This window comes from Alosa alosa, chromosome 11 (genome assembly GCF_017589495.1).
Source record: "Alosa alosa isolate M-15738 ecotype Scorff River chromosome 11, AALO_Geno_1.1, whole genome shotgun sequence".
Taxonomy (NCBI): Eukaryota; Metazoa; Chordata; class Actinopteri; order Clupeiformes; family Clupeidae; genus Alosa; species Alosa alosa.
In genome coordinates this window covers 30,157,847-30,176,865 of record NC_063199.1, presented here as the reverse complement: position 1 = coordinate 30,176,865, position 19,019 = coordinate 30,157,847, and the positions used below count along the sequence as shown (strand labels likewise).

Sequence of the window (19,019 nt, the reverse complement as noted above, 5' to 3'; positions counted from 1 at the left end):
ATACGCACACACGCACGCACACACAGACACAAACAAACACACACACACACACACACACACGCACACACACACACAGAGTGATAGAGTTGTTAATGGAAAAACAACTGCCATAAATCCCTAACAAAATTAATGAACCAGATAATTACTCAGTCAATATGCTAAATATGACTAGTGACAAATCAAGCACAGATCAAGTAAATGATTATGATACATAATTGAGTTAAACAGAACTTGCCATAGCAGTCATTTAAAGCTCTCTCTCTCTCTGTCTGTCTGTGATCCATCTCTCAGTACACTGACAACAGCTGTAATTTAAAGCTCTCTCTCTCTCTGTCTGTCTGTGATCCATCTCAGTACACTGACAACAGCTGCCCCAAACCGTCTCTGACAGGGTCTAGAGGGCCTCCCCTGAATGTCTGAGAGTGTGTGTCAGAGAGTGTGTGTGATCAGTTAAGGGCTAATTTGTACATGGCTCAGGGATGCCGCACAGTGGTGGTCTCTAGTACATTCCTGTGTGTGTGTGGTGTTAAGAGTGGGTGGTCTGCTGTGACTGAGACAGGGGGATTATCACCCTCTCTTGGTAGTTGTGACTCACTGGGAGCAAGGCGAAAACACAGGCCACTTGTACGTGTCTGTGTGTGAGAGAGAGAACGAGAGAGAGAGAGAGTGTGTGTGTGTGTGTGTGTGTGTGTGTGTGTGTGTGTGTGTTTGATCATGAGATATAGGTGGTGGATGGTGAACTGATCCCTTACTCTAATGAACTTATTCAGCCACACTGCCTTTCTCATGTGCTCTCCATATCCGACAGCGTGTGTATGTTAAGCCTGGAATCGTGGATATTCAAAATGTAAAATATATTTGATGAAAGATGAATTATGGCATGTGTTGACAATGCATTATTATGGAAGGGACAGTGTATTTTTAGTAATCTTTCTGTGTGTGTTTATGTGTGTGTGTGTGTGTGTGTGTGTGTACAGCGGCCTCCCCACATAGCCAGCGGAGTGGAACTCCATCCAGTGAGCTGGCAGCAACACCCCCCATCAGTCCACAGCATATTCTGAACTGGCAGAGCGGGTAAGACAAAGATTGTGTGTGTGTATGTGTGTGAGAGAGAGAGAGGGAGAGAGTGTGTGTGTGTGTGAGAGAGAGAGAGAGGGAGTGTGTGTGTGTGTGTGTGTGAGAGGAGAGAGGGAGAGTGTGTGTGTGTGTGTGTGTGTGTGTGTGTGTGTGTGTGTGTGTGTGTGTGTGTGTGTGTGTTTGTATGTGCATGTTTGTGTGTTTGTGAGAGAGAGACCGTGTGTGTGTGTGTGTGTGTGCATGTGTGTGAGAGAGAGATCATATGTTGTGTGTGTGTGTGTGTGCATGTGTGTGTGAGAGAGAGAGATCGTATGTTGTGTGCGTGTGTGTGTGTGTTGTGATTTTTGCTCCAGTGGTGAACTTTGAGTGAGGCTGCTTCAATAGACAATCAGTGCGTAGTCACCGAGATGTAGATACTTCAGATCAAACTGACCGCGTCTAGCAGCTTTGAGGCCACACACTCTCCTCCTAATGCTGACCCAGGATCACAGCACCCCAGCCTAACTCTCATCTCATCCACCATCATGCCGGACGCCAAACTGTCCCCAGACCAGCTGTATCAAGGCCACTTCCCAAGTCCCGTTTGTGGCAGTGTGACCCAGCTCTGAGGATAGATTGTGCTTTTAGTCTAACAGCTCGTGTCTACCTGTCGCTGATGCTTCCACCTCTTAGTGTTAACCTCAGTGTTACTCCTAGCTGTCTCTGACACGCTAATTTGTGTTTGTGTGTGTGCGCGCGCGTGTGTGTGTGTGTGTGTGTGTGTGTGTGTGTGTGGGGGGTGTGCTTGTGTGTGTGTAGGACATACACACAGAACTTAACTGCTGCTCTGCCACTACAATCTGCTAACACTGTAACATTTGGGTGCTAACTGCTATTTCTCTTTCTCTCCTCCCCTCCTCTCTCTCCTCCCCTCCTCTCTCTCCTCCCCTCCTCTCGCTCCTCCCCCATCTGTTGCTTTTCACTGTTGCACCTTTCCACCTCTTTCATTCTTTTTCTTTGTTTCATCTCTTTTCTTTTTTTCTGTCCATATTTCTCCACACCATCTCTCCCTTCCTCCTTGTATCTCTGTCTCTCTCTCTCTCTCTCTCTCTCTCTCTCTCTCTCTCTCTCTCTCTGGAACTAACCCTCCTCTGCTTGACTGGTGTGGTGTGTGTTCGGGTGTGTGTGTGTGTGTGTGTGTGTGTGTGTTATTGTGTGTGTCCCACTCTTCTCGGTGCAGAGACATGGCTGAAAGCTCACCCACTGAAGACCGCTCCTCTCCTCACCAAAACACAGGCGACTAGAGGTACAGTGGACGGGCTCCACCTCCCCTCCTGTGTCTCTATCCCTTCTTCCCTCCTTCCCTCCCTCTCGGTCTCTCTGTCTCTCTCTTCCTTTCCTCCCGCCATGACTGGAACTGGTTTGTTTTCTGCTCGTCTAACCTCCTAAATCCCGTCTGTTTTTGCACGTCTCTGCCGTGGTGTTAGCCATTTGTTACTGTGTGCTCAGACTAATGGTTGCCTGCTCACTAGCTATCTGTTAACATGAGGTAGACTTAGTTATAAAGCAGGTGGGGTCTGATCTCAGATCAGTGTAGCAGCGCATCCCAGAGCAGGACAGAGTCTGTCTTAGTTTGACATCTGAAATGCCTGTAGATTTCTCTGATACCGCATACAGTATAGATGAGGTCAGCAACAAAAAGACTTCACTTCCTGTTGTTTTTTGTTTTTGTTTTTGTTTTTGTTTTTGTTTTGTTTTTGTTTTTGTTTTTTTTTCACTCAGTCAAAGTTCTGAGGGTTCAGAGGCGTTAAGCCAGCTTGCATTTGTTCCTTTTTGTTTGTTTCCTTTGGTTTCATTATCGGCTACTTGTTTACAACTTTAGGTCAGCAGAGCTGTGAAACAATTCGTGATTGACCTCCTGTGTGTGTGTGTGTGTGTGTGTGTGTGTGTGTGTGTGTCCTCACAGATCTCTCAAAGACAGCTGTTTCCTGAACGGCTCCCTGTATTCTGAGCTGGTGGACGTGCAGTGGTATGGACATGAGAAGGCCAAGCCTGGAACCCTCGTTTGACCCCCCTTCTCCTCCGGTCATCCATCCCTCCATCTCTTGATCTCTCTCGTTCTCCCCCCCTCCTCCATCCATTACTGCCCATCGTACACATCCTCTAGGCAGGCCTGAGCCATATGGGCAGACCCCTCAGCCACCCTCTACCAAGACCCACACACACACACACCCACACACACACACACACAACACACACACACACACACACAGCACCTCTCACGCTCAGTGTGTGTGTCTGTTTAGAGGGACAGTGCTGGACTAAGAGAGTTCACATCAGACAGAGGAACTGAATCTGTGGAAAAAAAAGTCTGAATCTGAACTGAATCTGAATCTGAACTGAAGTGACTCCCGAACACTTTGAAACCCTCAGTCCCTCGTGCCATCAGACTCGTCTTCACCTTTGAACTTTAAACCCAGAGAGTGGCAGACCAACAGCACATAGATCGCCCACAGCTGTAGCCAACCCACTGTCCACTGGACAGACGTATGTTGGTGTATGTGGCTGGTCTGATGCCGTGTTTGCGTGTGTGTGTTTGTGTGTGTGTGTGTGTGTGAAAAGAGTTGGTATTAGACAAACACACATATCACATTGGCTCATTTCAACACCATCTGCGTTTGGAAAAGGGAGAAATGGAAACTGGTCTCCCACGCACACATACACACAAACTAACACACACACACACACACACATGCTCAATCTAAGAAACTGTATTGTACTCCAAGCCACCCTTTACCCGAACACCCCCACACAGGCACACACACACACACACCTCAGTGACTGCATATCCCTGATCTTGACAAAGTGGTGAGGTGTGATGTGTGTCCCTGACCGCCATGCTCTCCACTGAAGGCCCCTGTGTTCCACTGCCCCTGTGTTCCACTGCCCCGACTTGGACACTAGGACTCACTCAGCCTCCATCTGTGGAATTAGAGTTCTGCTCTTTTGTTTATTTTTGTTTGTTTGTTTGTTTCATTCTGTATTGTTTTGTAAAAAGATTTTTAAAAGAAGTTATATAAATCTCTCTCTCTCTATATATATATATCACTGGAGACAAACTCCTTTCCTCATCCTCCCTCTCCTGCCCTCTTTTATGGATCATACACTCACCCTCTCTTCACCAGCTGTGGATAGTCCTGAAAACAACAACAACCTTCCCACCCCTATCTCACCCGCAACCAAAGAGCAGCAGACTCCCCACCTCCTCCTCCACCTACACCACACACCCAGGCTAACCAGGCACCGTGGAAGTTCCCAGAACTCCCTGGGTGTGAACCCTGACCGGCGGCCCAGCCAGACTCGTTGGCCGGACAGACCGCTGGAGCCCTGGGCCACTAGACCAGCCTTTGCTGGCCTCCTGAAGCTCAGCTGATATCGGGGCCCCCCCCCTTCCCATGTTCGCTCCTCTGTCTCCGGCTAGCAGGGTGTGTTCTTATACCCCCCACACACACAGACACCCAAACACAGTGTGGGAGTGCAGGGGGGGGTGTTGAAAATGTGTTTGTTTGTTTGTTTGTTGGGTTTGTTGGGAATTTTGTTCAGGGTAGGGCTTCATGGTGTTGAAACATTTTGTGTGACATGTCCTTGTTCGATTAAGAGATCTGTGGACTATTCGTCCGTGCCAGCATGGATATTGAAGGCGTTATCTGTGTGCTAGGGGTGTCGTGTGTGTTCCCCAGCTTGTTAACTAGCGTGTTTGGTAACCATGGTAACGAAAAGCTGCATCCAGCCTCCTCCAAGCACTCTCCTACTCTTTCCTAAATATGACTATGGTGCTTCAAACATGTACTGTACAAAGCCCATAGGGGGAACTACAACTCCCAGCAACCTTTGCTCTCCCTCAGTGTTCAATACAGCGCAAATAACTTAAAGGTTCATGCAGACTGAGTGCTTCATGCCTTACAGTGGAACCCAAAAGAGGGTTCCCAGCACCAAACAGAGGGAAACAGGACAGTGAATGGTTAACTGCCAATATCCAAGGACATTTATGTCTATAATGGGTTACCTCTTGCCACAGTTATTAATATTCAAGTGATATTCATAAGAGCACAGCCAATATTAGCACACAGGATTTCACCTGAAGGACAAAACTGCACATTTTGAAACCACAACAGCATTCCAGCATGTAACAAGGCCAGAGCTTAACAAGAAAACCTCGGTTGAAGGGAAGCAAACCAAGAGAATCTAAACGGAAATCTGACTGAACGTGCTGTTTTACGTTGCCATTCAACAGCTCCAGCGTAGGTTCTAAGATACGAGGGCTGTAATGATTTCAGTTTTCATTGGGTATCCTTTTGGGTCAGTGCTTTAACCCCAAATGAAAGGACAGTGTAATATATACTGCACAAAGTACAGTGGGTTAAAGAGAATCAGTTGAAATATTCCACCATCAGCTCACCTGTCGGGCTTCAGGACAGCAGTAGCCTCTTTGACCTCCACCGTCCCAGATAACTAACAGTGATTAGCCTGCTGCTGAAGGCACTCGAATGGTTCCATCAACAACTTCTTAAGTGCAAACCCAGAGTGTCTCAGTTTTGCTTACATGGTGCCTCCATGTAAGCCGATAAGCTATGAGGCTCTCTGGACGCGATAGTGCTTTATTTCTCTCAGCGATTCTCCCTGCCTGGCCGACCGCCGTCACCTGCCTCCCCTCTCTCTGGAGCAGAGGGCCTACGTGAAGCCATACTTTAACTACATTTTTATATCGCGTTCTGCATGACCCTTGCCCCCCCACTGAATCTAAACACACTCAACTGAAACGCAGAGAATGTGTCAAGATGCCCGTGCAGAGTAACGAGAAGCACACATTCATATGTGGTTTTGGGTTTTGCCTGTTTTGAACATTTTGAACGTGCTGAGAACATCAATACGCTGCTACTCATTCTAGACAGCAGTCAGCAGTCCTTTTCTGTGTACAGAAAAAATCTCCCTTGCGTTACACCCTGAGTTTCACTACCAGACACCCCATCACACACACACACACTTACATAAACACACACACTCCCAAGAACTTGTTCTCGTCTCCTTGCTGTGCCATGCCTCCCTGGCCAGGATGTTGGAAGATGGTGGTAGGGGGGAGGTGACTCTTGTTTGGTTTGCATTTGTTTGTTTCATTTTGTCCTTAACTGTTCGTTCAGACTGGACCGCACTGTGGCCCTGAATCTGATTAGTCATTGCCACGCATGCTGATACTAAACACCATGGATTCTTCCCCTGCCCCCTCCTCCAAGAAGAAAAAAAAAGAAAAACATTTTTTAGAACCTCCATGTGCAGTGATCTGAGCCTGGCCCTGACTTTCACATGTCTGCTTGGGGCTTTTTTGGTGACCTTTGACATCTGTGACTCCGCTGGACCCCTTGTATACCCACATTCCGCTCACCATTGCAACCTGTACTCAATAGCAACATTAAGACTTTTTTACAGTTCAGTAAAATCTAAAACTAACACATTTATCAACACTTGTGAGGACGGAAGGCAATGTATGCCAGTGAGGGTCATTTTGGAAGACAAATACACTTGCCATTGTTTTTAATGTTCAGATTTTTTTTTAAATATAAATGATTATTTTTTGTTTTATTTTTTTTCTTTCTCAGACAGTAACAACCCCCCACCCCACCCCTTCAGGTGCTACAAGAAGACCAGTTACTGCTCGGATCCTTAGGTGTAGACTTTTCCTAATCATTGTCAATAGTTTTAATACCAGTCGTGCAAACGGAAGGACGTTAGTTTGGACTAAACAGCGTAGCTCAGCCCACTATTCCTCACAGTAGAGCATGTAACATGATTTTACTGGGTTCTGTTCTTAACATAACCAGACAAAATGAATAATAAAAAACGGTGTTGTAGAAAATGTGGAATTGTCGGGAAGAGAGAGAGAGAGGGAAAAAATACAGAATTCCACAGTTAATTTATTCTTTTTTCTATTAAGAATTTGTATAGTAACTTTACATTTTTCAAAACTGTGTTGTTGGCAACTGATACTGAATTTTCCAGTTGAGAAAAACTTGGTGGTTCTTGAGATTATGAAAATAAATTATTGCTGAATGTTCTCTAAAGTGAAGCGTGGCTGTTCTTCATTGTTTCCCAGTGGCGTCTATCCATTGTCAAGAAAGACCCTGTTTGCCTTTGTCAGGTTCCGTTTCCATGACCATGAAAAATAATGTAACTGTGACCTGTGTAAATGACCTGAATATTGAATGTTCTTTTTGATATTTTCCCTCATAATCATGATCCTCTATGGTGTCTCCTGAGGAGACAATGGTAATGATTTGCTCGGGGATCCTTCTGATGACCTCCCCAATGATCTCATTAAAACTAAGGTCCTTATAAATATGTATGTATACCAGCAACACATTAACCATCAGCCTCATTTTTTTAAAGCCCCATTCTATCAGTCACAGAACACAAAGCTACCCCTACTTAAAACCAAAAGCTTAGAATGTACACATAAAAACCAAAGCTTAGAATGTACACTGCCTTCATTTTACACTTACATGTATTCATTTAGCAGGCTTTTAGTCAGACTGACTTACGAGTTGGAAAACTTACAACAATGTAATTTTTTTTCCTGTAATTTATTTCAGAAAGTAAATATTTTATATGATTAAATTATAGATTCATTGAAATATTTCAAACCTTTCTATGTTTTAAATATATATATATATCAATATATTGATCGTTTTAATATTGATGATTAGGGGTTTACAGCTCATGGAAATAAAAAAAAATCCAGAATCTCAAAATATTAGCCTACAATATGGAATTTATGATACAGAAATGTCAACCTGAGATTAGCTCTAATCAGCTAATTAAGTCAAAACACCAGTAATGATTTCCTGAGCTTTTCATTTCTCAATCTGCAGGGCAATGGACTTCCATGATATTCTATTTTTTTAAGATGCATCTGTATGTATCAATCAGCCAATTAGCAGCACTCGCAGTACACTCCGCTAGTGTGTGTGTGTGTGCGCGCACGTGTGTGTAGGCTCTGTGTACCACTGTCCAGTCCCATCGTGGAGCACGCATCCCCTGTATGTGCGCCAAAGAGCGGCGGTAAATCTCGGCGAACTGGACCAACGGCTGCTTCACAGGCCTAGTGGGATCCCCGTTTGCGAAGCCATCTCTGAGGTAATAGGAAGGAGTGATCTGCCGCCGTGTGCCAGGACTGACCTCAGCGCCGCTCGTGGTGATGATGGTGAAACTCTGTCTCGGTCTTTTCTTTGTCTTTTGTTTCCGTTTTTCAGTCCTGTCCAGCTTCTATGACCGCTATGTATTATGACCACTATGCCTTACAGGATGCGAAGCATAAGAAACAGATGTGTAGCCTGAGTATTGAGATTGAGATTCACAATTTACAAAAACTATCATAAATGCTACTTTTGACACATACAATTATTTACTCTCAGGAAACCTGACAGTCGACTTTCTTTACGTTTTTTTTTCAGTCACTTAAATGCAGCAGTAGTTTACTGTAGTTAGCATGATGGGTCTTCAACCCATCAGTAGGCTATCATATTTTCCTGTTGTCTCAGTGTGTCAGGGTGTGTGTGTGTGTGTTTGTGTATGTTACACAGCTGTAAATTCTGCTAAGATCAACCACATGCCCCTTTTTATACTCTCACGTCAGCGCTGAAGTCTGGTCCTCACTAATGTGGAAGAGAGAGGACCATTCACAGCCAGTGCTCTCTGCTTCTTAAAAATGAAGCAAAAGAAATGCTGATTCTGATCCTTTTCGTATAAGTAAGTATATATACTCTTTTGATCCCGTGAGGGAAATTTGGTCTCTGCATTTATCCCAATCCGTGAACACACTGCACACACAGTGAGGTGAAGCACACACTAATCCCAGCGCAGTGAGCTGCCTGCTACAGCGGCGCTCGGGGAGCAGTGAGGGGTTAGGTGCCTTGCTCAAGGGCACTTCAGCCATGGCCTACCAGTCGGGGTTTGAACCGGCAACCCTCTGGTTACAAGTCCAAAGCGCTAACCAGTAGGCCACGGCTGCCCAACTTTTCAAAAGATACTGAGCCCCATCCCCTCCCGCTGCTGCACAGCTTTGCTGTATAGACAAGTTTGAATTTGTTGATTGTATGACAATTACAAAACAGTATTTATCCTTGAATAAGTAGTAGTAGTAGTAGAAGTAGTACATTCCATTTTATTCCATGAAAATCAGATAAAGAATAAAAAAAAAAAAAGCCAGTCAGCACGGTCAGTCAGTCCATCCTCCCCACATGAATATTAAGTAGTGGAAGGTCTGAGTCAGTGTGAGATGGAGTGAGATGAGCTGTAATCCTCCGGGAAGAATTCACACCTCCTATCTCTCTTCCTCTCTCTGAGGGACCCTTTGGCATTACGCAATGTCTGCTTGGAAGACCGGGATTGTTGAGATGACCCCACCCCCATCCCCCCCACTTGGACTTCCTTCTCTAGGAATGTTTGTGTCCCTAGGGAAGACTCTCTGTTTCCTGCTGAGGATGTTTGCACTCCAGACAATGGATAAGGGTTTCCCCCGGCAACGGGAAAAACATGGGGAGAGTAAATAGGCAGCCGTCACAGCTGCCATTGTTTGAGATGGAAGCCCCACAAGTCGGGTTTCTTTTCTCCTCTCTGGTCTGTGATTGCTGTGTTTCCATGTGTTTGGAATCTGAACATGCTCAGTTGGCATCGGAACCCTCCAGAGATGGAGCTGGGACTGTATGAAGGAATGTTCTAGGTCTTTTCTTCTCTTGAGAGGTCAAGGTGGTGGTGTTGGAAATGAGCACAGTTCAGGATGTTGTCCTCAGCTGTGTGGAAACTGGAGGGAGAGGAAGAGAGAGAAAGAGACAGGGAGAGGGAGGGAAGGAAGATTTGGAATGGAATGCCAAACTAAACTCTAATGACTGTGTTGATTGATTGATTATCCCTCTTGTTCTTTCAGAAGTAGCTGGCTCTGATGGAGGTCACAAGTAAACCTGAAGGTCACTGAATCGCTGGCTACTCTATTCTTTCATTAAATTAAATTTAATACAATGCATGTTTGCAATTATTTACTGTAACAGTTTTAGCCTTGTGGATAGAAACACCTTAATTGAATGTATAATGGTATGTTTTATAGTGGTAGTGTAGAACTACAGAAGCCAAGAAACTACAAAATACAACGCCAGAAGAAACCTTAAGCTGAGAACTAAAGCAACTAGCAAGAAAGAGACCTTTTAGAGAGTCCAGCTGTTCATTTTCACAACTAGGCCTTCAGTCTAATAAAAATCCAGTATCTCTCACAAGCAGGGTTCCCATGGCAATGCTCGGGAGGTTGGGCGGAGTCAGGAGCAATGTTCCGGCCTTCGAGAACAGCTGGAAGCCGTTACTGCGTTGCGCCATGAGAAAGTGGTTCCTGCTATTTTTCTTTTCTCTTTCACTGTACTCGCTTTTTTCTTGGTGCCGAAGGCAGATTTGAAATACTTTTGTTTATAACATGGAGCGTCCTGGCGCCATGGAAACAGCTGTCATGAGGATGTTTGGTGCATGCTATGAACCAGAATTTTTTCCCAAGGGGTAGCCCACGAGATTTGAGCTGGGGGTGAGATGGGGGTTGAGAGAGAAAGAAAGAAAGAGAAAAAGAGAGAGAGTGTGTGTTAAGGAGCACTTGTGAGTGTGTGTTAAGGAGCACTTGTGAGCCTTTTCGGTTCATGAACTCTGTCTGGCTCTGGCCATTTGAAGTCCCATCCGTTCATGCCCCTCTGTCTGGCCAGGGGATACTGTTGCATACAGGCTGCTTGTGGAGGAGGGGGAAAGTAGCCAAGATGGAAGTTCGAATTTGGATGATCTAGAGTAGAACAGAGAGAAAGTGAGAGTAGAAGGCTTGGGAGCAGAGGGAAGAGGAGAGGAGGAGGGGAGGAGAGGAGGAGAGGAGGAGAGGAGGAGAGGAGGGGAGCAGAGGGAAGAGGAGAGGAGGGGAGCAGAGGAAAGAGAGACGTGATGGTAAGAGGGAAGGACAACATGGGGGGTGCAACAAGCAGAGGGAGAGTTGGGTCCACGTAGCATGGGATGACCAACGTCAGCCTGGAAGGATATTTAAACCCTTAAAGGTGTAGGTTTTTGAACATTCTAAGTTCCGCAACAATTGAAGGTTCTAAAATTCTATGTTGAATTCAATGAACCCAGATATTCTTTAGAATGTTCATTTCCCAACATTCCTCCTCCTTTAAGGGTTAAGCCCTGACTATTTTCCTGTTTAGTTAGAGCAGCTGGAGGATCTCTATGTAAAGTCATGCTGTCACTCCCTTGATGCGTATCACTGTAAACAAAACTCTGCTCCTGATTTTTCTCCCATTGGCTGACTGGGTCTTCATTCATCTGTGGTATCCAAAGTAATCAGAAAGGAAGGTGAGACTAGAGCGCAGGCCAATGGCGGGGTGCGAGGAGGGAGGAGAGGAGATAAGAGCGAGAAACAGAAGGCACAGGAAGGAGAAGGGGAGTTTATCAAATGTGACAATCGCTTATCTGCAGAGCCAAGACCACAGCAGGATCCCAACAGACGTCTGTCAGAGAGAGGACAGAGGAATGTGCAAACGCTGAACGACAGGAGAAGGGGTGGGAGGGGAGATTTGGAGCTTGAATGAAAGTGTGATGGAATCCAGTGCAGGAAGTTTAGATGTAGTTGGGGGGGGGGTCAGATAGAAACTGATGTGAGGGCTTGGATTAGCAGAGAAATGTAGCCTGAACAGAAGAACATAAGAGAGACACAGAGAGAAAAAGAGAGGGAGAGGCGCTGCCTTTGCTCTGAGTCAGCCTCACTGCTGACAGCGTCACAGGAACACAGTCGCATCACTCCATCCGTCCTCTGCTAGCTCTCGGTGTCCCGCTCTGGGAAGTACAGATAAGAGGGATGGAGAGAGCTAAATCTGGAGACACCTTCCTCACACTAAACCCAGTGAGTCAGGACCCAATGCTCTTGCCAAGTGTGTATCATGAAATGTGTGTGTGTGTGTGTGTGTTTCCTGTGGACTTCTCTCCAGTGTGACACCATCGTTGGTGACCAAGGGGAGGAATGAAGTAATCAGTAATCCATCTCATACACATGCACACACACATAAATGTCAACAGGAGAGCTTGGTTGAGAATGTTTAATTAAAACATGAAAATACAGGTGAACAACATGGTGGTGAAAGACAGTTTGGGCCCTAAAATAGACACCCCTCTAAAACAGGCAATTCCCACCCTCCACTCCACACTGGTCTGGAGAGATCTGCATAATAAAACTTAGGCACCTCATCCCTCATAAGCCCAAAACACAATTCTCTCTCACACACACACACACACACACACACACTGTATGCACATGATGAAGCAGTGTTGGGACATTTGTGTAAAATGACTTGAAGAATGACATGTCCTCATCTATTTACACATGGACACATGTGTAAGTGTTTCTTATGTCTTGTGTACACAGACACACAGACACACACACACACACAAAAAGGACATAATCTCCGTAGAGACTCAGAGGGCCTTGTACTCCACACACTTAGAGGGGTCTGTGGAGAAATGCTTCTGGCAGATGGTCATCAACCTCTTCATTCCCTACAGGTTAGACAGAAGGGTGTAGGTTATGGACAACACCAATTCAGACCACAGCTACAAGAGACCACACACACACACACAGACACACTAGAATGAAGGATAAAACAAAAACCTATGACAACTAGAATAGTTCACACAGTGAAAGACATCAGAATGGGTCTACAGTTGGGGGCACAGGACACATATCATGATTCAAGAGTAAAAAAAAAGGCTAGGCTCAAGAGTACAAAACAAACAGGAGAGGCTTACATGCAATAGCATAGGTCATGGAATTACTGGGGTGGTTCACACTGTCCACACACACACTTAAAGGGTAACACAGAAGGCACAAAGACTAAATGAGTCCTCTGAAGTGTGTAAACATGTTTCAGTACACATTTGAAACACACACACACACACACACACGGGTGCTGACCTGGATGTACTTCCGCTGGGTCTCGTCGTTCAGCACGTGCGCCACGTGTTTGGAGAAGATCTTCTCTCGTCCCGTACGGGCGTGGATGCCCACCATGGTCACTCCGATGGGCCAGGGGGCGTTGCCAATGGCCATCTGTAGGTAGGCGTCATTGGCCTGTGGACACAACACTCTGATATTAAATACACCGATGACCAGGTACAATTGGGCACCACTCCCATCCACACTGCAGTGGTAGACCTACAATTACGATTACTGTACTTACTAAACAAGCTGAAATGAGATGGAACCGTTGTTAGAACAGTCACACTTACTGCTGCACTAACATGTTCTCGTCGTATGGTACCTTGATTGTTTCCCTTTTTTGTAAGTCGCTTTGGATAAATGCATCAGCTAAATGACTAAATGTATGCATGTACATGAATGTATGTATGTGTAACGGAGGCGAACTGAGCTAGCTAGTTGCCTGTGTAAATCCTCACACCCCTAACCTTAAGAACGCTTCTAACCGCTGAGTTGGAAGCCTGGGCTTTTAGCTCAGTGGTTAGAGCGTTCGACTCCCATGCTGGTGTGTGTCGAGGTGGCGGGTTCGAGGGCCGTGAGCGGCGGACGAATTACGACCTCTGTTACATGTGTATTGTATGTACGAACAAGGATGCAGGCAATACAAATCCCATAAGTCTACTGGGGGAAAAAACTTTTCATTGGGTTCCATCGCCTGATTAAGGAAGACGTACAAGAATATATGTTCAAATCGGTCTTGAGTTTAATAGTTGATGGGGTGAATGGGTGACAGCCATACCTTCACATACTCTCTCTGCAGCATGAATTTGATAATGTCTGTGATGGACTCCTTGATGTCTGCGGGCAGAGTCTGAAAAACAGGTTCAGAAAGGCTTAAGTATTGCCACCAATGAGTTTCTTTTGTAATATGCTCTTTCATAAACAGATCTGATAGCCATACCTTCTTGCGCAGCTTCCTGAAGAGGGGCTTGAGGTAAGATTCTGTCTGCGACTGTGTAGCACTGGCCAGCTTGCCCTGGACACTTCTCTTAACATGATCCTCTCTTGAATTCAGGTCCTTAGCCCACACACCTAACAAGAACTACATCACACACACACACACACACACACACACACATTAACACCAATGTGGGAGAGCATTGTTCACCTCATTACTACAAAGGCACAAATTAGTCCTTTATGATCTAGCGAGGGCGGTGGTTGTGTAATGTTTAAGGAGCTGGGCTAAGCGTGCAGTAGCCTGAACGTTGTGGGTTCAATTCCCGGCTTCCACCGTTGTGCCCTTGAGCAAGGCGCTTAACCCCAAGATACTCCGAGGACAATGTAATCCCTTGTAATATAGTTGACGTATGTAAGTCTGCTAAATTAATAAATGTAAATGTAGTTAAGAAACTCTTCTCTCACCCTTAAGACTTTGTGAATGACATCCTGGTCGCCATTGTCATCTCCAGTACCCAAGGACTCTCCCAGAGCCTGCAAAATAACAAAACAAACAAACATACATCATTATTTCATGAACATCGACAACTTAAATGTTTCTGGCTTGTCATCAAGCTTTTGTTACATTCCTGAGCCCGCTAGGAGCGAGCATGTGTGGTGAAGCTTTGAATGCTAAATGCTTGTGACCAACGGCTGGATTTTCAGTAGCTGTTGAGAGGTATGATAGCACCACCTGGTGGACAAAATAGCACTATAATAATAGAACTTTGCAGCGATACATTCCATAACCAGTCTATTATTGAAACTCTATGCCACTTATCAATACCACTAAATGTGCTTTAATACAGCACAAAATGTAGGCTAGTGTCTCTGTGTGTGTGTGTGTGTGTGTGCGTGTACCTGCAGTTCCTCTATGGTGGTGTTTTCCTCGTGCACTTTCAGGTCGTGCTGTGTGTCGACCTCACCAGCCTCCTGTCCTCCCACAACCTCATTGAGGTACTGCTGGTCAATCTTATCCATGGCAGCCTTCAGGTCATTCCTCAAGCCCTGCGCACACACACACACACACACAGGTATTACAGCACTGGCCAGTCAAGGCAAGCTAGCAGTAGGAGCAAAGCCACACGTGTGCATGTGGAAGCAGGGTGAGGAAACATGTTTGCCATTTATCTAGCTATGGCAGTACATATACAATGTGGATTTTTAAACTATTAAAAACACGAAATCATATGGGGTGATTAAAGAAGTTTAAAAATACTGCTTAGTGTTGTCCTTAATGCAAAATTGTTGGGAGCACCCAGTCTAGCGTAGATTAAGATGTCAAGTGCATTATCACAAAGACAATAAAATGCATTTGCGTTCAACCACAAAAGGAGTTTTCCAACTGTGACATGACAGTTGATGTAATGTGATGATGGTTAGTGGAATGGTATGATGTGATGATGGTTAGTGGAATGGTATGATATGATAATGGTTAGTGGAATGGTATGATATGATAATGGTTAGTGGAATGATGTGATGTGATGTGATATAATGTGATAATGGTTAGTGGAATGGTGTGATGTGATGATGGTTAGTGGAATGGTGTAATGCGATGGTGAGATAAAAGGATGGTTAGTAGACTGGCTGGGCTCTTGCCTTGTTGACTTCTGGTGCGAGGATTTCAATTTTCCTCAGCCTCTGGAAGGCTTCATAGTCAGACTCGCCGAACAGCCGGATAGGCTCTCCACGCTCCCGAAGCCGGCGGATCACCTGGACACATCATACATAATCATGATCTCCATGATATACATATACAACATATCTACTACCAACTACTCCCAATAAGACCTGCATTAGAAACCACACAATTCATGGACTGTCATTTGCAAAGCATCCCTGATATGGTACCCTTACAGCATCCCTGATATGGTACCCTTACAGCATCAACCCAGGACCTCTAAACATCAGTTCCCCTTCCACTTAATTAATCAATTCTCTTACAGTCACAGTTTATATGTTTACGTTTTTGTTAATATGAACACTCATTATTTTCATTGTTGACATTGTTATACTTATTATTATACTTCTTCTTATTATTATTATACTTATTATTATTATTATTATTAATGTTGTTGGTATAACCATTACCAATGGGCAACATGAAACACAGGGCTTAAAGTAAGAAATAATTGCATGCCTGAAGATACCAGAAATGTTTGAAGCTGGTATATACATTAGTCAGTCAAATCGTAAAACACCCTGAAATCAGGCATAGTGCCTGAAATCTTTAAGCCCTGGAAAAGGCATGCATGTTGAAGATCAGTGTACCTCCTGTCGAGAGAGGGACATTGGAAGCTTCTCCTCTGTTAGCTCCAGCTCGAGCACGGGATTCGATGAACTGGATGGCTTCGGTTCTTCCTCTTTCTGCTCCGGCTGCAATGTGTGCGATGTTCAGAGAGACCAGAATAGACAGAAGTGAATGAATAAAGCACAAATGACAAATGAAAACTCAGTCATCAGAGCTCACAAGCACAACTCAGGATGCATGGCAAATCATTCAGTGCATCTCAGTCAACTTGTTTTATGGAAACCATTTGGGGGCTTTACCCTGACAACAACACACTGACACAAAAAGCTCCAACAACTTCTCTCTGCTGCTCCATTGTGAGATGACAACTGTACCACATGCAATGCAAATTATGCCACAAGCCGCCTACCTTAAGATGCCTGACGTTGGCAAGTATAAAATATAAAATAACAAAATGCAGCATTGGAATTGGTCCAGATTCCTGGAAGAAAAGCCTTCCCCTCACCACACGAAAATGTATGAAGGCCCATCTCATAGCTCTCTCATGTCTATGACACCTGAACGAGTAGTCGAAGTAAAATGCCAAATGGCCAATCCATGTACTCTGTATAGAGATGACTGAAACAGCAATGAGATGGGAATGGGAGAAGCAGCTCTCCCAGTCTGAGATGCACTACTGACTCATGCTGTCTCTCAAAAACAAACATGCTCTAATATGTGCCTCTGGTAAATCTTACTTGGAGCATCTTGAATGAAGAAATAAAGAGAAAACAACAACCACAACAAATATTTGCACAAAATCAGAGGTCGAAGTGCAACACACAACACGATTCCTTACTATTACTCTTGATGGTGGAGAGAGACGGCCTCAGAAAGACCCAGACTATAACTGGAATATCAATTTAGTTTCCCATACCAAGACATTCAACTCAAACCAAATAAATCCCAGTCTTGCACAAACAAATGCACTTGCAAAAACATTGAAATGCAATTCCAATCATCACTGAAAAAAAAAAAAAAAGGATTGCTCCATATTGCTGCCGAGTCCAACGACTTTGTGCAACGTTGAGCGGCCAAGCTGACCACACCTGTCCAAGACACACCACTCATTTTTTTTCCATGCAAGGACCAGACAGCTAGAGCTTAAGGCCTGACACATGCTCCAAGACCTGAACAAAGAGCAGTCGGGACAGAAGCTCTGTCTGAGTCCTACCTGTCCCACGGGCTTTTCAATAGCAACCTACACATGCACACAGGACAGAGGGACAGTTAGTCAAAGGGTGAGGGTCAAGTGGGTCACATAAACTGGGTTAGGGGCACCTTAGTCTTCTTGTCTTGCCCCCTCATTCCAAGTGTATGTGGGGGTTGGAATAACGGGTAAATACATTAAATGGGGGAGAACAAAAAGGCTATGTTTACACTGCATGTTTTGGTCATTTCCTATTTGATTAGACAAACTGTAAAAAGTTTCAAAGCAAAACAGATTTGAATCAGTCCATCAGTTATGTTTGCAACTTCTGTCAAAGAGAATGCAAATGGGGTCGCACTGACTGCCCTTCATCACTGTAAATGTAGCCTGAGATTCACATTTTAACACAGTTCATAAAAACACTGCAATACAACAAACACAGCACCAACTTCATAGTTAGCATAACTCGCTTCATAACTTGTTGGACTTTTTTGTTGTGACTAGAGACTACTTAGAAATGTGAATATGAAGTCAGATGATGTGAAAAAAAAACAGATATTTTGTAACTGTATGGTGTATCTAGCTAAATTTACCCAACAAGGAACTGATCGCTGTAATGTATGCTGAGAGTTACCTTGTAGCCACATCTTTTGTAATACTCTTCCTCTTCCTTCCGTGCAAGATCAGCTCGCTTGAAGTACTTTTTGTTATCCTTTAAAAAACACACACACAAACAGATCGGGGACACATGATGACCATCACACTGCAAACAACAATAGATAGGCTAACTAATAGGTAACTTAGGTAACTAATTAACCATCACATGTGGGGTTTTTTCTTCTTTCAATCTAGCTAGCATATTTGCAATAGTGGCAGAAGCTCGTAACACACACACACACACACACACACACACACACACACACACACACACACACACACACACACACACACACACACACACAAAGACGGCTGAGGCAATAAGCCTAACACATGATCTACAACACCAAAACACAAACGAATTCAGATTCAGATTACACAACACACGTTAATGTTACGTGGCAAGCATGTTACATAAATAACCAACCCTCTGTAATGGTGTTATCGAGGAACTGTGATGTGACAAATTCAGAAATTAATCTGCAATCGTATATGGGTAGCTATACAAATATCATAAACGGATTTTAAATGCTTAGCTGCTAGAGTTGCTAGCTGCTGCAGCAGCATCGTAGGCTGGCTAGCTGGTTAGCATAGCTAGCTTCCCAGACTTTCTCCCACCACTACAGCGAGGTTAGTACATGTTACTCACATCTAGAAGGTGTTTCTCTTCCATCACCTTCCTCTTCCTTGCTATTTCAGCTTTAAGAATATCCATATTCAATATTGAAAACTTGAAGATTGTTGATTCACAATAACCAGTTGCAGTTAGCTACCAGCTTTGGGGTCTTCTTCAAGTTACGTCAAACAACTAACAAAACGAATCATTTAAC

General features: G+C 44.5%; 2 protein-coding genes across 4 annotated transcripts in view; one reads left to right on the top strand and one right to left on the bottom strand.

The window, feature by feature from the left end:
- Positions 1-4,505, top strand: part of frmd4a (FERM domain containing 4A) — an 80,602-nt gene extending 76,097 nt beyond the window's left edge. The window contains 2 exon segments of the mRNA XM_048258045.1: positions 978-1,074; positions 3,023-4,505. Of these exon segments, the coding sequence (XP_048114002.1) occupies positions 978-1,074; positions 3,023-3,125 (200 nt within the window). The 3' untranslated portion in view covers positions 3,126-4,505.
- On the bottom strand, positions 3,868-19,019 carry prpf18 (PRP18 pre-mRNA processing factor 18 homolog (yeast)). Of its 3 annotated transcripts, XR_007195155.1 has the most exons (12): positions 18,839-19,019; positions 18,167-18,244; positions 17,557-17,583; positions 16,364-16,468; positions 15,692-15,805; positions 14,954-15,100; positions 14,519-14,587; positions 14,055-14,195; positions 13,893-13,964; positions 13,091-13,246; positions 12,401-12,675; positions 3,868-3,889 (listed from the first exon to the last, which is right to left on the bottom strand). XR_007195155.1 is itself a non-coding variant. In XM_048258046.1 (11 exons), the coding sequence occupies exons 1-11, from the start codon at positions 18,902-18,904 to the stop codon at positions 12,595-12,597; spliced, it is 1,056 nt and encodes a 351-aa protein (XP_048114003.1). In that variant the 5' UTR covers positions 18,905-19,019; the 3' UTR covers positions 12,205-12,594. The 3 variants fall into 3 exon arrangements, 2 of the variants coding, with proteins under 2 accessions (XP_048114003.1, XP_048114004.1); XM_048258046.1 differs by lacking the exon at positions 3,868-3,889 and having other exon boundaries at positions 12,205-12,675; XM_048258047.1 differs by lacking the exons at positions 3,868-3,889; positions 17,557-17,583 and having other exon boundaries at positions 12,205-12,675; positions 18,839-19,018.